The following is a 16,843-nucleotide window of genomic DNA, read 5'->3' as shown; positions in this document are numbered from 1 at the left end:
TGAAAAATAAAAGATAATAAATAACCTTGGTCAAAGAATAAACCACAATGAAAAATTTTAACTGATTGAAAATGAAAATGACATCCCTGCAGACACTGTAGGGATACTGTACTAGTGGTCTACAAAATTTTGTGTCCACATACCTACCCCCACAATTTTTTTCTTGAGTTATAACTTACATATTTTAAAACACACTTTTGTGAGGTAAAATTAAAACCTCTGCTAGGATGCCCACTGTGATAGGGTGCTTGTTGCCCGAGGGTAATTGCAGTAATTAGAAAGTTCTTCCTGGTATCTTGAGTTGTGGCTTACTGAAAATGGACCTTGTTGTCCTTCCTCCTCAGCCTTTTATGCATTTGAAAGTGGCTTCTAAATCTTCTGAATACCAGTGTGCTACCTGGTATTTCAGAAAATATGCTGGGGCTGACATGATTATTTGGAGGTCACAGAACTCATGATCTTCTCCAGAGATGGTACCCTCAAGTTTATCTAGCATTTCTTCAAATAAGTTTCTTTGTTGTACTGATTTCTCACCTCTGGATTTGTTCAGCCTATGTTTAAGGATTAGCTGAGTAAATTAAACAGATGTAGTCTGATTAGACTGGAGAAAATCTTTGGCTCCTTGATATGAATGTGCTACCTGGTATTTCAGAAAATATGCTGGGGCTGACATAAGATTATTTGAGGTCACAGAACTCATGATCTTCTCGTACTTAGAGTTCGCTAAAAGCCCATCATTTCTACGTAGCCTGGATATGGTTACTGGATCCACATCCTTTACTTAGTGTTTGGGTTTCATTATACACAAAGATAGGACCTTATCATTATCTCTCTTATTGGGTTCTCTAATTGGTAGTTGAGGAATTTCACTGTATTATCCTTTAACATTACAGCATCAGTCTATCACAGCAAGTCTTTCCCTTTGATGGTTATTTTGCTCTACATGTAAATAAAGCACCTTTTGGCCTTATTTTTAGCAAACCTTATCTTAATTGGGAATTCAGCCTTTCTGCCACAATTCTGACAACTCACCCACATTCATTTCTTTATACTTATTCATTTGACTATTCTTTCTTACTCTTTATTCACTCATTTTCTATTTTTATGATAATGTACTTTTTACCAAAGCAATGCAGGTATATAACTTTTAAACCAAATATTATTACAATGTGTTTTTTTAATTGTAAAATTCCTTTCTCTCTCTATAACGTGCACTTATTTTTGCATTTTCAATTTTGGGTGTTCTCTATTGAGTTTCTACTTTTGAAATCAGCCAGTTTAGGAATCTTTGATCTCTTATCTGGAGAACTTTGCCTGGCAATTGAACCGTGGTTCTGAGAGCCAAATTAGGCGACTAGAGCTGTGGCTCACACATATCTATTTTTTGTTTAATCCAACTCACAGCTGTACTTGGTGTCCCCAATCCAGAACCTCTTTAGGTGAATTCCTGTTGGCAATTCCAGGCCTCTGCTTATGTGGAGCATAAGCAGGCCAAGTGGGCTGGGGGAGGGAGTGTGAAGGTTTTTTGTACTGGCTTTCAGTCATTCTATTTTCAGCCCTACTATTCACCCGGGTTTCAGTGACACTTAGTTGGCACCTCTCATTTCTATATGTAATCTGTTTTTAAATGTTGGCAGTTAATTCATAATTTAAAAAAATATTCAGCCAGGTTCAGCAGGCCAAACAAAACATAGAAGAGCTAATGTTACCTTTGGGTTCTAACTTTGACTGCTTAGATGATGAGCGGCCTGTCAGGAAATTCCTAATCTAACCCACTACCTCTTTGACTTAAACAAGTATGGAAGGGGGCTGACCTTGCTCTTTCTATGCATGGCAGTTGAATGTAAAATATTATGCAGGTTAATGTAGGCCTGTGGGCTTGCTGTTTGTTCTATGCCCTAATGGTATAATCAGAACTTGACTCTAGATGACAAGCAATCAACATTTATTGAGTGCCTGCTGTGTGCCTCCCAGTGCTTGCCACATGCTGAGAACACTAGATGGAGAGCAGTCCTGAAATGTGAGCCAAAAGCAGGGTCATCTTTTTCTTTTCCTCTTTCTTGTTCAGGACTGTCAATTACTGGGGCTTTTTTTTTTTTTTTCTATACAAATGCCAAAGAAGTGAAATGTATTTATAAACAATAGTGATTTAATGAATTGGCTAAAGCATTGGGCTTCCTAGTAGACTAGGCAGTGATCATGAGATGTAAGACCCATACCCACTGTAAGACTTGCTACCTGCAAGATTAGGCTTGGTTTTGTTTGTTTGTTTGTTTTTTCAGTTGATGTATATTAACAACTCATTTCTAAAAACCTCTTTAAAAAATAGAGGAAGGGGCCTCCCTGGTGGCGCAGGGGTTAAAGACAGCACTATCAAGCTATCACCAGCCACAGCAGCACGAGTTCTATCCCCAACTGGCCAGGGAGCAACCCACATGGCGTGGCAGACATCTCCTATCTTGCCCACTGCTCCCCTCAGCAGTGTATTTCAGTAGATCTGCCTGTTATGCTCCCCACTCTGTCTGCTGAATCTTCTCACCCCCCACACCTCTGGTTTACACCCCAGTTCTTATATGCATAAATAAATAAATCTTTAAAAAAATAAAATAAAAAATAGAGGAAGAAATAGCTCTGGGGATTTTGCTGTGGCAAATAAAAATCCTGTCAGAATATTTCACACCTTCAAAATATATAGGAAAATCAACTGTTTTTATGTGATAATTCTGAAAATAAACAGACCAAGAGTTTATGGATAGAGCTAGTGTGGTGTATTAGAAGGAGAGATAGGCCTAAAATTGTTGTCTGACCCTCAGTTTCTTCTGTAAATGCCTCTTTCCCTTCCTCACCCCATATCAAGAGATGATTTAAGTGTCTTGGAAACTTTCTGAAAATGATGTGCTGTCAAATGTAAGGTATTGTCATTGATGTGTAGAAATAAGATTAGTATCCATTAGAGTTATAATTTCCAAAACATTTTCTCCTTAGTAACTTAGGTATGGAAGTAATTGATTTGGCAATGTGTGGCAGAGGTGGGTGTCTCCAGAAAATATTCATTTAACTCTATCCTCCCCATTTCCCGTTGTTGGAAAGGGCTTTAGGGCTTTCTTTTCATAGAATAGAGTTGCTTTCTCTGAGATGTGCATCTATGCTGAGACTTTACTCTTTATGGAAAGAAATACAATGTAATAGGGTTGGTAGGCCAGGGTTTAAGTCCTGATTAATTAATTGGAGGCTTTGGAAAAAATGTTTAATCATGCCAAACTTCTGTCTCTTCATCTATAAAATAAGAATATTAACAATAGAAACAAAAATAGTAATAATATCTGCTTTCAGAGGACTATTGTGAGGGTACTCAGAAGCTACCCAGTGATTATTATTCCTCATTAAGAAAGTATTCTCCCTTTTAATATTCCTCTGAAAAACTCTATAGAAACTGGGCCTCCCTGGTGGCGCAAGGGATTAAGCACCACACTATGAAGCAATCCACAGCCTCTGTAGCACGAGTTCGATCCCTGGCCGGCCAGGAAGAAACCCACTTGGCAAGGCAGACCTCTCCTGTCTTGCCCACTGCTCCCTTCAGCAGTGTATTTCGGTCAGTCTGCCTGTTCTGTTCTCCACTCTGTCTCTGGTGGATCCTCTCACCCCCCGCACCTCTGGCCTGTACCCAGCTCTTGTATGCATAAATAAATAAATCTTTAATAAAAAAAAAAAACTATAGAAACCAAGATATTATTCTCCTCTGGTGCTCTCCCAAATGGTGAGTTAAATTTTTTCTTACATAAAGGCCACTCTTGACTCATCAGTAGTTTAAGGGGGAAGTTACATGACAAATTTTTCCCTGAATGGAGGGGGAAAACATGCCAAGTCACTGCAGCCACCCCCACTGCCAGTGGGCTGATGAAGTAGGCTGGAAACAGCTGTAAATGAATTTTCATGGGCCTGCATATGTGAGCATGCTCTGTCTTTTCTACTTTTTCTAGACATGCCTTCGCTCTCATGGGCCAGGGCATCTGCTTTTTCCTTCCATTTATTTGGAGGAACAACAGTTTTTAATTTTTACAAGTAGTTGGTTGCAAACACATGTGAAATACAGATGATAAAAGAAGAACTTAGTATAATTGACTTTTCTGTGCAATTAAGTATTGCTTTCTGTGGAGCTCTTTAGCTTTACTGACAGCACTGACTGTCCCCATCTGGCTTTTCTTAATTATCAAATGTTATGTGATCCCCAGGAAGTAGCCACTGCTCTCTTTGTATTGCTGGTACCCTTGATTGTTGTACTTTCCTTATGGTTTGAAACTTGGGGACTCTGGGAATGTTCACTTGGCTCTTTCAGAACTGGAAAACTCTTTTAGATATAGTGAGGGAAAGTGGTAGTCCATTGTCTCTCTTAGCAGCAAACTCTTAATTCTATAAGTGGAGTCAGGAATGAAATAGATTAATTACCGCAATAGGTGCTTGACAGACTTTAGTGTTTCATAGCTTTACCCTCCCTCAAATCTTGCTCCACAGAAAATGAATGGATTTACTTCAGTTTGTTCACTTAAGGAGTATTCTTAGATAGATATTATGCAAAGTTCTGTGGGTATTTAAAGATAAACACTTTCAAGTCTCCCTGGTGGCCCAAGGGGTTAAACATCGCGCTATGAAGCAATCCGCAGCCTCTGCAGCTTGAGTTTGATCCCTGGCCAGCCAGGGAGCTACGCACATGATGAGGCAGACCTCTCCTGTCTCGCCCACTGCTCCCCTCAGCATTGTACTTCGGTCAGTCTGCCTGCTCTGTTCCCCACTCTGTCCCTGGTGAATCCTCTCACCCCCCACACCTCTGCCCTGTGCCCCAGCTCTTGTATGCATAAATAAATAAATCTTTAAAAAAAAAAAAGATAAACACTTTCTTGCCCTCAACCTCCAATCTAAGAGGGATGAGAAAATGGTATGTGTATACATGCACACATACTCAACTTATAACTCCAAAGTCCATGAAAAAAGACAATTAAGGAAGGCTAGAAGAGATTTAGAGTATCAGTTAAAGTTTTCATGGAATTTATATTTCAAAGTGTAACAGGGTGGTCCCCAGGAAAGGGGGAGGTTCCCTGCCCCACCCAAGGGAGGGTGGAGCTGAGCAGGAAGAGAAGCTGAAGAAGAGACTGAGGAAGGAAGCAGGTTGGAGCCAGGAGACCTGGAGGAGGCGCATGGAGCCTAGAGACATGTGAAGAAACTGCGCTTGTCTTTTGGTCGTGGGCTGGGTGACACAGATGTGGGTGAGACCCGTGGGGAGGTGACCATGGCAGCTTTTATTTTGATGTTGATTTTGCTCTTTTCCTTCTGGGCTTGTCTGATTGTTTCTGACCCTTTGCTGTGGGTCCCCACTGGAAGGTGCTTTAGACTCATGGCAGGCTTTGGGGCCTTGCTCTGGGCCAATCCCATTTGGATGGACTTTTACCCACGAGGTGACGGGTAACTTTGGGTGCTTCACTTAGAAACTAGACTCTTTGCCTTACCTGTATTGTTTCCTAGTTTTATTAAAGTTCCTTCCCATTAAAGTCTCCTATGTTTTGTGTTGATGCGGCGGATGGCAGAACCCATTTAGAATAGGCAGGTTTGCGGGGTTTGGGCTGCCCCTCTCCCTGTCCTATAACAAAAGGACTGACGGATTGGTAGAATTTTAACCCCTTTATTTTTATGCTCTTACAACAGTAAAAATGCTATTTAAAAAATCTAAAATTGACAGTGGGAAGATGAAGAAAGATCAACAGTTGGATAATACATATATTAGAAAAGGGAATACACTAATGGAGGTTGGTTTTTTCCTGTATGTTTCTATTCTGTAGTCTAATACACTAACATCTCTACTCATTCATAAAATATGTACTAAAAAACCTACTAAAAACCTGTGTTAGGTTCTTTTCTAGAGGCTTTGGGTGGACTATAGCAGAGAAACAAAAGCACTATCATCAAAAATGTATATTCTGGGAGGGTGGGGGAACAAACAATAAATGATATGGTACCTTTAAAAGGTTAGATGTGCTATGGGAGAGAAAAAGTAGAGATAAAGAGGTTGGGAAGTGGTATTGTGGTGGGGGAGGTTGGGAATCAGAGGAATGTAATTTTAAATAGGGTGTTCAGTGTAGGCCTCATTGAGAAGGTTGTGTTTGAACTAAAACTTTGAAGTGGTAAGGGAATTAGTCATGAAGAAATCTGGGGGAAGAGCATTTCACTAGAACCATTGTGAAGGTTCTGAAGTGAGAATATGCCTGGTGTTTGAGAAATCACAAGGAAATCAATGTGTTGGAGCAGAGTAAAGAAGGGGGGAATAGTAGATAAAGATGTAAAGCAAGTGGGAACACAGAGTGTGTCCAATTATGTAGGCTATTACTCTGAGTGAAATTGGGGAGTCACTAGAGAATTGTGAGCCAAGGATTGATTTGATCTGACTTAATAGCATCACTTTGGCTTTTGAGAATAGATGGTGGGAGTAGGGCTGCCAAGTATAGAAATGGAGAGAACCAGTAGGAGTCTCACATAATACAGGTGATTACCTAAGGTAACAGTGGTTGTAATCTAGATGTAATCTGAAGGTAAAAAGCACTAGGATTTCTTGATAGATTAAATTGAGAAAGAAAAGGGGAGCATGTCCCTAACATTCAGATAAAGATGCTAAATACGGTTTGGATATAGAGGTCTAGAGTCAAGGGAAAGGTTTGGACTAAACATAAAAATTGAGTTTTGGTGGCATATGGGTAGTTTTTACAACCTTAAGACTGAAGGAGATCAGCAAGTCAGTGAATATAGCTAGTTAAGAGAAGGGACCAAGTACTGAGCCCTAAGGCATTCTAATATTAAGAAGTCAGAGGATGGAGCCAAAAAAGGAGATCAATGAGGTAGCAAGAAAATGAGGAGAGGATGATCTAGGACTATAAGTGGAAAAAGTGTATCAAAGGGAGGCAATTACGTTGAGTTTTACTGACAGGTCATATGAGATGAGTAGGATGAAGATTGAATCAACCATTGGATTCTTTGGTGACTATCACTAAATCCAATTTTTATAATTCAGGGAAGGAATTGATAATTAAAGAGATTTGTTGTCCATTGTATAATTTGAATAATGACTAATACCTGATTTTTTTTCAATTTCCCCCTATGAAAGTAGTACTCCTTTATTTGTTCATCATCTTGCCCTATCAGTGCATTCTGCAAGGATTTTCTTTGATGCCCCAATACAGAGCTACAAGATGAAGTTTTCCCATGAAATGCTGAAAGTATCTTCTAATCCATAATCTGCCTTTTTTTTAATCTGACCAAAAATGATTTTTTTATGCCCACTCTTAACAGTGTTCTTCACTAAATTCAGTTAAACATTTTCAGTTTCTCATATACTTAACTTTGTTCTTGGTATCTTGGATGTGTTAATATCTAAATCTGAGAAGATTAAGGACATTTACCTTCTTCCTGAGAACCAACAGTCTTTCTTTGAAATGCAAATTTGTCTCCTGCCTGACTTATTTTCATGTCTTCCATCAGCCCCTTTCCAGCCATCTGGTTCCTGTTGCTGGTGGGACTTGTCCCTTCCTAATTTCAGTGTTGCCCATTTGCCAGTTGGCCAGTGCACAGGTTGACCTATGTATAGTGAACTGTTGATGGTTGCTTAGAAGCAGCCTTGTTCAAAATTTGGGTGCCTATGTTCTGTGTGGGTGTGATACCTTTTACCAGTGATGTTGAACCTTTGTGCTTATCTCAAGTTCAGAAATGATGACATCTTTGTCTGTTATAAATTCCAGGCCTGTGGTACTTTTCTGAGTCATTGAAGAAGGAAACCTGTAAAATGGTCCTTAATATACAGCTTTCTTTCAGTGACCTCTTGCTTTTAATCCATACATGGTAGCTTTACAGCCTGTTTTCTAATTCAAATTCTCAATACTTGGGCTCTGCTTATTATTAATGTGACCCAAATCTTTATTTTTAATTTTCCCACATACCTAGAGGAGAAAAACAGTTTCATCATTATTTTCCCACTGATTTTTATGTTTGTTTTGTTTGCTGTCTTCATCATAGAAATTGAGGGCCAGTGGATCAGAGATTTTGGAGTGTGTTGCATTTAAGCAATTCCATGCTTCTGGTTCTGCATGTCCCTAGCTCAGCTGCCTAACTGTTCCCAAGCAGGTTACTCTCATTTTGCTCATGACTGGCCTTTTCTAAGGTAACACTTGGATTCTATCTTGGGGATCAAAAACTTGAGAAATATTTTAAGTGGCTGTGGCTTCATTGACAATGGAATTGCAGTGGGTGGATGTGGGCAATGCTTAAAGGCTAAATAAAGGTTCTTGGTAAGAGCACATATGCTGAGAGATATTTCATCTTCTCTCTTTCCATAGCAACTTTATCTGTAAGCTTAAACATTTCTGCTGGTGGTATTAGTTAATAAAAATTTCATTCCAGTTCAAGCTGTTTGTCTGCCATTGCTAGAACCTATTTACTTTCATCTATTTTATTGTTTGATTTTTGTTTCCTTCTATCTTCCCAGGTGGCATTGGTAGGGTGGTCAACGGAGCCTTCATGGTGCTGAAAGGGCATCGGTCTATTGTTAACCAGGTCCGATTTAACCCCCACACCTACATGATCTGCTCTTCTGGTGTAGAAAAGATTATCAAGGTGAGGTACCTTCCTTCCCCTCTGTCCTCTTGGAGAAATTATTACAATTCAATTCAAAACCTAATATCATATTAAAGTTCTATTAGAATTCTCAATTATTTTGACATATTACAAAATACTGGGAAAAAATGATATTAAAAGGTATGGTTTGAGACCATTTTAAAAAATGTGAAACATAAGGTGTCTTGTAGATACTATCTTTTGTGCTGCTACATTTCCAATGACCTTTGATCTGGAATCTAAAAGAATTCTGGAGGCTGCCTGGTGGTGCAGGAGATCAGTCTCAGCACCGTGAAGCTATTGTCAGCCACTGCTGCTGAGTTCGATCCCCGGCCAGGGAGATAACCCACATGGCACAGCAGACCTCTCCTGTCTCCCCTACCGCTCCGCTCAGCAGTGTATTTCAGTAGTTCCACCTGTTCTGCTCCCCACTCTCTCTGGTAAATCTTCTTGCTCCTCTCACCTATGGCCTATGCCCCAGTTCTTATATTCATAAGTAAATGAAAATAAATCTTTAAAAAAAATAAAGAAAAAGAAAATGGAATGAATTCTGCTTTCTAAACCTCATCTACAGATTAGGAAGCCACTATCACCTCAGTTACTCAATGTGTACTTTGCATTAATCACTGTGCTAATGTGGCTCGTATATAAATCACTACCAGAACTATAGTTAAATTGTCTCAGGACATATCAAAAACCATTGAGTGTTGATTGAGGCAAGACACTTGCATCAACTGTACATTGACTGAATAAACTTAACCCTGCTAAGGAATATTTTTCTATCTTGCAACTGACAGACCCAACCTGGCCTGTGTACATAGAAGGGTGGCCCACTGCCCATCATTCACAATGCTAGAAAAAATGAGATCTGAAAAAAATGAGAGTTCAGGGCAAATGATGAATTGTTGGAACCCTGTTGACAGTTGACTTTTAAGTAAACTAAATGATAATAGTGCAGAAAGTTAAAACTTCTCATTTTTACCCCTAAAATGACATTGAAGATTTCAGGGGGAAGTGAAAATTGGTTTGTGATAATTTGGTAGTTCTTTTATTTACTTGTGTTCTTTTTTTTTTTTTTTTAAGATTTATTTATTTTTATTTATACAAGCACTGGGTACAGTCAGAAGCATGGGAGGGTGAGAGAATTCACCAGAGCCAGAGCGGGGAGCAGAACAGGCAGAATGATGAAGTACACTACTGAGGGGAGCAGCGGGCACAGCTGGAAAGGTCTGCATGCCATGTGGGACTCTCGCCGGCAGCCGGGGATTGAACCAGTGTTGCAAAGGCTGCGGGCAGCTTCGCAGCCCAGTGCTCAACCGCTGCGCCACCAGGGAGGCCCCTTTACTGTGTTCTTAAAAATCAATCCAGAGTTAAACGAAGTTGGTTTTGAGGCAGGGGCTGCTAAGTATGGGTCAGTATTTTTATTTGCCCTTAGTTCAGCTTTATTATTTAGGTCTCTGTTGATCCTATGGATCAAGGCTGACTTTCATGATTACATAGTTTCCCTTGGGCCCTACAATAGTACTTCTGGATAATTTTTCTTGCTACAGATGCACAAATTTAAAGTAAATTAACATTCTGGGGCTATTACACAGTTAATTAGTGGTGAAGCTAGGAGTGATCCTGTCCATTGGTCTTCCCTATGCACTGTCACATTCACCGTGCTAGTGGGAGGGCAGCAGGCAGCCCGATGCCACTGCTGGGCTTGACTGTCTCAGTGGATCTTTACCTGGGCAGTCCTTGAATTGGCTTGTCTCTTCATTGCTTTCCTTCTTCTTTGGCCTATGACTAATGGATTGGCATAGCAGGATGCCTTCACTAAGCCCGCTGACATCATTCTCTTTCTCGGAGAGCTCTGCTTGGGCATCTCCTTTAGAAGAGAGATTCCTGTTTGGCCGTGCACTCTAGGATGCTTCTGTGCTAAGTCTCTCCAATTACTGTTTAGTCAACTGGAGTCCTTACTCTAAAGGTCATAGGTTGGAAACTAGCCAAGTTCTCAGAGAAAGAAAAAATGTTTTCTTTGTGAGGTTATCCAGACTGGACTACGGAATTCACTGCTTCCAGGTTTCAGTAGGTCTGACCCCTACCTCACCAGGAGGCATACTCAGCCAGTTGAAACCTCAAGTCAGTACAGTTAGTTCTTTGAGTCTGTTTCCCTTCTGTCAAGTGAGGATGCTAACAGTGACTTGCCACCCAACCGTACCTTGTGAATTACCTGTGCCTGATAATTTCTGATTATTTTAATAAATCTCACTTTCCTGCTTGCTATTTCTGAGAGGATTAATAACTCAGAGTAGTATCATTTCTTGTCCAACCTGAGACCTGCTTTTCTCTTCACCTCTCTTTCTGTTCCACCTTCTCTTGTCTTATCTTTTTTGCTGCCTTCTGGCCCAGAGAAGAATAATTCGTGTTGTGGGGCAAGTCTCTTTTCACATGGGTCTTCTCACATGGGGTCTTCCAGCCCCCTAAATGCCCATACTTGGCAAAAGAGCAGGCTTATTTTGTAGTTAAACATAAGGTGGGCGTCAAGATGGAGTGCATGCTGGCATTTTTTTCTCAAAGACCAGTATTCATTTATTAAACCATATTTGTGATATACCTATTATGTGCTGTTTGTGCTAGGCCCTATAGGGAACACAAAGGTAAAGAAGGATAACACACATTGCCCTTGAAATGATGACCCAATAAGAGAGACAAGAAATAAAGATCGTGAAAGATGCAATATGTGCACAAATGGAAAATGCAAACCAAGAGCTGGGGAGGTTTCTTCGGGGGTATCTTCAGGTTTTGAAGGATAAAGACTACAAAAGGGAGAAAAGGAGTAATGCAGTAAGGGCATTCCAAGCAGAGGGTATGGAGGTTTAATCATTACACTGAGTAGTAAATATGTATTGGTCACACCCCTGTGTCATAGGCTTTGTGCTGATAAATAAATGCTCAGAAGCAGGCAGGTATGGACCTGTTGAGAAAATCATCGCCTGATCAAAATGAAAAGCACAAGAAGGGAGAGCAAGGTAGAAGTCTGGGACGGTAGGACGGAGATAGGCCCAGAGGATCTTGGAAACCAAATTGGAAAGTATGAGGAATCATAAAAAGCAACTTAAGACCTTACCTATGCAATTTTTCTAAATTTAGCATAATCGTGAAAAGAGAGAAAAGGGCTGAGAGCTACTGACAAACACGTAATAATCACCTGAGAGTAGATCAGAACCATTGTTACTTCTTTCCATTTTGATAAGGTTTGAATAAGAACTGAACTGCATCTGACTCCTCCTGAGCTAAACTTTTCACTGGACTTGAGAAACTTTTCACCTCTCCCCCCTTTTCCAAGAGCCTTGCCCCATGAGAAGACATGTCTAGCCACATTAAAAAGCAACAGGAAACTGTGTTTTTGTTGCTTCACTTGAGTTGTTGATGTCAGTATAGAGAAATAAACAACTTCATAAGTGTTTAAAGTTGATATTTCAAGGATGGAGGATCAACATAATAGAGAGATGGTCAGTATTTCTGGTGTTTCAAAGCCTGGAGATAGAATAAAATGTTCTAGTTGAGATGTTGGCCAAATGAATAAGAAAGCACTACATTTATTGGTGCTCTCCTATTTGTTGTGTCATTTCTTCATTCTCATTCCACCGATGAGAAAGAGACTCAAGGATAGGTTGCCCTTTGGTCATTTGCCCAGAGCCATGTAAAGTGATAGAACTGGGCTTCTGCCTGTTCTATTCTACCTACTTCCACAGCTCTGTACAGTCCCTTGAGGATTGGAGGTTGGCTTACTGGGAAGGGGATTTAGCTTTTTTCTGAGTATAAGGATTGTATGAAACCGATCTAATTCACTGTGTAATGAGGGAACTAAACTTCACCCAAGGTCACCAGCCAACTAGGGGCAGAGTGGGAATCCATACTTGAGTCTCCTGCTTCTTGGTCCAGCATTTTGTTCCATTACTTCAAGCTTCAGGAATGAAGGTATACCTCAACTTAATGCATTCCAGAACTCAAATAAAAGCTGACTTTCAGTGTTATGATTTTCATTCCTAAAGTGAAAACTTGGTGGGGGGATGGGTGGTAAGAGATTAGAACCTAGAAACTGTCTTGCCGGTTAGTTGGACCAGCATCTCACCATTATTATTTTACGGTCTTAGTTTTTGTGAAATACATATGGATTTATCTTCATATTAAATGACATGATTAGTAGCATTTTGTCATTTTTTTTTTTAACTGGGGAAATGACAGAATGTATAACAAGACCAAAAAACATGCCTCTTGGACCTCTCAGCTTCCTTTGTAAGCCACAAAACTTTTATTCCCTAAGCCATCTGTTCACAGAGATAGTCCCCTTATTGGAGGCTGTATCTAAATGTTTCCCAAACATTGAGTCTCACAAAGAATTTGAGAATTTCTAGACAAAACCTTTATTTACTGCTATTTATTTTATGCTGACTATATTCCAGTGTTTTTAAAAGTTAGCTGTCCCCATCCCCCAACTCACACACTTACTTACTCATTCATAAGTGCTTGTTAAAAATGAAAATCCTGGGAAGAGGGGACCCAGTGGACTATGGTAGAGGATTATGGATGCTTTGGTGGTAGGTGTAATGTAATATATATCTGCAGGGTTGCGAACCTATACCCAAAATCATGTACAGCGTTGCAAATGAATAAGAATAATGCAATTTTAAAAATGCCACCAGATATATGGATCAAAATAAGAAAGGAAAAGTTAAAAAAAAAAAAAAAGCAAAATCCTAAACCTAACCATGACTTAATCAGAAACACTAGAATGGGGTTTAGGTATCAATATTGACTTTATACTTTAGGTGATTCTCACGCACTCCAAAGCTTGAAAACCACAATCTTAAAACTCCCTGGGTAAGGTTATGAACCTGGAGAAATGCTAGACTACCTGAGGAGTTTTGGGCATGGAACACAGTTGGAGTGAATCTGTGTTGGGAATTTCTATAAAGGACCTAATCTAGAAGGTTTAATCCCTCTTGAACAGGGAACCCTTTTAAAGAGATCTCACCTCCCAAGAGTTCCAAGTAAAGCATGGCAGAATTAGGCCACAGGAAACTTTATCCCAACATAGCTTTGGGGAAACAAAACCATTGTCTTCATGGAGAACAGGGAATGAAGGGTCACTGCTTTCTGGGTTGGGTGCCATCTAAAGATAGACACCAGCCTGTTGGGGGGGGAAATGCCTGGAATTGCATCTGAGTTGCCGTAGCTATTTCCTGAATTAACTAAGTTATCCTGTACTGCTCTGTGGACCAGTCTGACAATCAGGTGAAAGTTGATCATTCTCATTTGTAGTAACAGCTTAATTACCTTGAATTTGATTTTTACATAACTTGTTTAGTATGTAAAGTTGGACTTCTGTGTTTAGCCCTGAGTTTGAATCTTAGTTTTGCCACCTTTAAACTATAAACCTATGTCTCTGATCACTGAATAGAGGGGAATTAAGAAATGGGACCACAATCTGGGTGGAAGAGGGTATCCTACCTATTCTGCAGCTAACAGAAGAGTTGGGGAGCAAGTCAGAAGCTTCCAGGTTAAGAGAACCCAGTTTCCTGGGTAACTGATGCCTGCATGTCCAGGAGTGAACTGCAGTGTAGGCAGTTGGTTATTCTTATCAAGCTCCAGTAAGCAATTCCCATTAGTTAAAAATAGAAATGTTAGAGTTGGGGAGAGGTGGAGTGAGATATAGGCTGAAATATGAACTGTCACAGAGGACTGTCTGCCGTGTCTGTTTTCATTTTAAAAAAGTGGTACCTCTGCACAGCTCAATCTTCTGAGAGTTTTGAACACATTGCTCAATCTTCAAATCAACCTCCATTCTCTGAGATTATGAAGAGGGGGTTTTGTCATTTTCCATACTACTAATAAAGGAAGCTAAGGGGAGGAGGCTTATAGGGGAGGGAGTATGTAATTATCCTGGGCCTAGAGACCAGGCCTCAGGTCTCCTAACTCTAGGCCATGTTTCTCCCCCATCTGACTCTAGAAGCCTTAGTTTTCACATGTAACCCATATAATCCATCCTGGTGTTTTTAAAGTTGGTTAGTAACTCCTGGCTACATGACAGGGAGGATCTGGGGAAGTTCCCACCAGCTTTCGAATACTTTCCAATCAGTCCTTGTTGGTATTGTTTTTTACCTTCTGTGCAGATCTGGAGCCCCTACAAGCAGCCAGGCTGTACTGGAGACCTGGATGGTCGGATTGAGGATGACTCCCGCTGCCTTTATACCCACGAAGAATACATCAGCCTTGTGTTGAACAGTGGAAGTGGCCTGTCTCATGACTACGCCAACCAGTCTGTGCAAGAAGACCCCCGGATGATGGCCTTCTTTGACTCCTTGGTGCGCCGTGAGATTGAGGGCTGGAGCTCCGACTCAGACAGTGACCTTAGCGAGAGCACTATCCTCCAGCTGCACGCAGGGGTTAGTGAGCGCTCGGGCTACACTGACTCTGAGTCCTCCGCCTCGCTGCCCCGTTCCCCTCCGCCTACAGTGGATGAGTCCGCTGACAGCGCCTTCCACTTAGGGCCCCTGCGGGTCACCACCACCAATGCAGTAGCATCAACACCACCACCACCCACGTGTGAGGACGCAGCCTCTCGCCAGCAGCGCCTATCTGCGCTGCGGCGCTACCAGGACAAACGCCTCCTGGCCCTTTCCAACGAGTCTGATTCTGAAGAGAACGCCTGTGAGGTTGAACTGGACACAGATCTCTTCCCTAGGCCACGGTCACCCAGCCCTGAAGATGAGTCCAGCAGTTCCAGCAGCTCCAGCAGCTCTGAGGATGAGGAGGAGCTGAATGAACGCCGCTCCTCCACCCGGCAGCGGAATGCAATGCGTCGCAGGCAGAAGGCCCCACGAGAGGAGAGACCTAGTGTCCCCGCCAAACCCACCAACACCTACATTGGGGAGGACAACTATGATTACCCCCAGATCAAAGTGGATGACCTCTCCTCCTCCCCCACCTCATCACCTGAGCGGAGTACTTCCACTCTGGAGATTCAGCCTAGTCGGGCATCACCCACTTCTGACATTGAGTCAGTTGAGCGAAAGATTTATAAAGCTTACAAGTGGCTGCGCTACTCCTATATCTCCTACTCAAATAACAAAGATGGAGAGAGCTCTGTGGTGTCTGGAGAAGCAGATGAAGGGAGAGCAGGAACCAGCCACAAGGACAACCCAGCTCCTTCTTCCAGTAAGGAAGCCTGTATAAATATGGTCATGGCCCAGAGGAACCAGGACCTGCCCCCAGAAGGCCGCAGTAAGGACAATTTTAAAGAAGGGACTTCTGCCAGAAATCCCAGCAATGGCCCAGGTCATGATCATGGCAGCCATCCTTGGGCAGAGGTGCCAGAGGATACCTATCAGGACTCTAACAATGGTGGTTCTGTAGAACACTCCTTTGAAACCAAGAAGCTCAATGGAAAGGCCCTGAGCAAGGCTCTGAGCAACCGGGCTGAGGAGCCTCCCTCTCCTCCTATTCCTAAGGCATCTGGCTCCGCTCTCAGCAGCGGGTCTGGCAACTGTTCCAGGACCCAGTCTGATGACAACGAAGAGAGGAGCCTCGAAACCATCTGTGCCAACCACAACAATGGACGCTTACACCCCCGCCCCCCTCATCCCCACAACAATGGGCAGAACTTTGGGGAACTGGAGTCAGTGGCCTACTCTTCCCCAGGACATTCGGACAGTGACCATGATAATTTGTCCCTGACAGGGACACTTCTACACAAAGATTGTTGTGGGTCTGAAATGACCTGTGAGACCTCGAATGCTGGAACAAGAGAGGACCCCACTGAACCCCCAGGCACAGACAACAACAAGGCTGTTCATGGCCATAGTGTCCTCAAAAGGCACCGAGTTGAATTGGAAGATACAGATTCAGAGAATTCCTCCTCAGAGAAGAAATTAAAAACATGATAAATATAAAGGGAAAACAAAAGGCTACAAAAAGTAGCTTTATTAAAAAAAAAAAAATCCTGTTTAGTGAACACAGAGGAAAGGAAAAAAAGTATTAAAGGCACATAAAACCAGGGCCTGAAATTTTGTGTCTGATGCTGCTCCCTTCTATTTAACAATGGGTCTGAATGTTTAGCAGGCCGTTGGCTTGTGCTGTGTTAAGGGGAAAAATCCAAGTGACTCCTTTCCAGTGAGACTTGAACGTAGCGTACCTGTGCAGAGTC

At 41.6% G+C, this 16,843-nt stretch overlaps 1 protein-coding gene across 2 annotated transcripts in view; it reads left to right on the top strand.

The window, feature by feature from the left end:
- The window catches only part of DCAF5 (DDB1 and CUL4 associated factor 5), a gene marked incomplete at both ends in the record, with an annotated part of 94,034 nt that extends 77,454 nt beyond the window's left edge, over nt 1-16,580 (top strand). For both annotated transcript variants that reach the window (XM_084239950.1, XM_084239949.1), the window contains 2 exons: nt 8,522-8,649; nt 14,811-16,580. In XM_084239950.1, the coding sequence (XP_084096076.1) occupies nt 8,522-8,649; nt 14,811-16,580 (1,898 nt within the window). The remainder of the gene's footprint in view (nt 1-8,521; nt 8,650-14,810) is intronic.
- Nucleotides 16,581-16,843: the final 263 nt, after the last annotated feature.

Source organism: Talpa europaea (genome assembly GCF_964194135.1).
Source record: "Talpa europaea genome assembly, chromosome: 8".
Lineage (NCBI taxonomy): Eukaryota > Metazoa > Chordata > Mammalia > Eulipotyphla > Talpidae > Talpa > Talpa europaea.
Note: the sequence above shows the minus strand (reverse complement) of the source record. Positions and strands in the feature narration are given on the sequence as shown.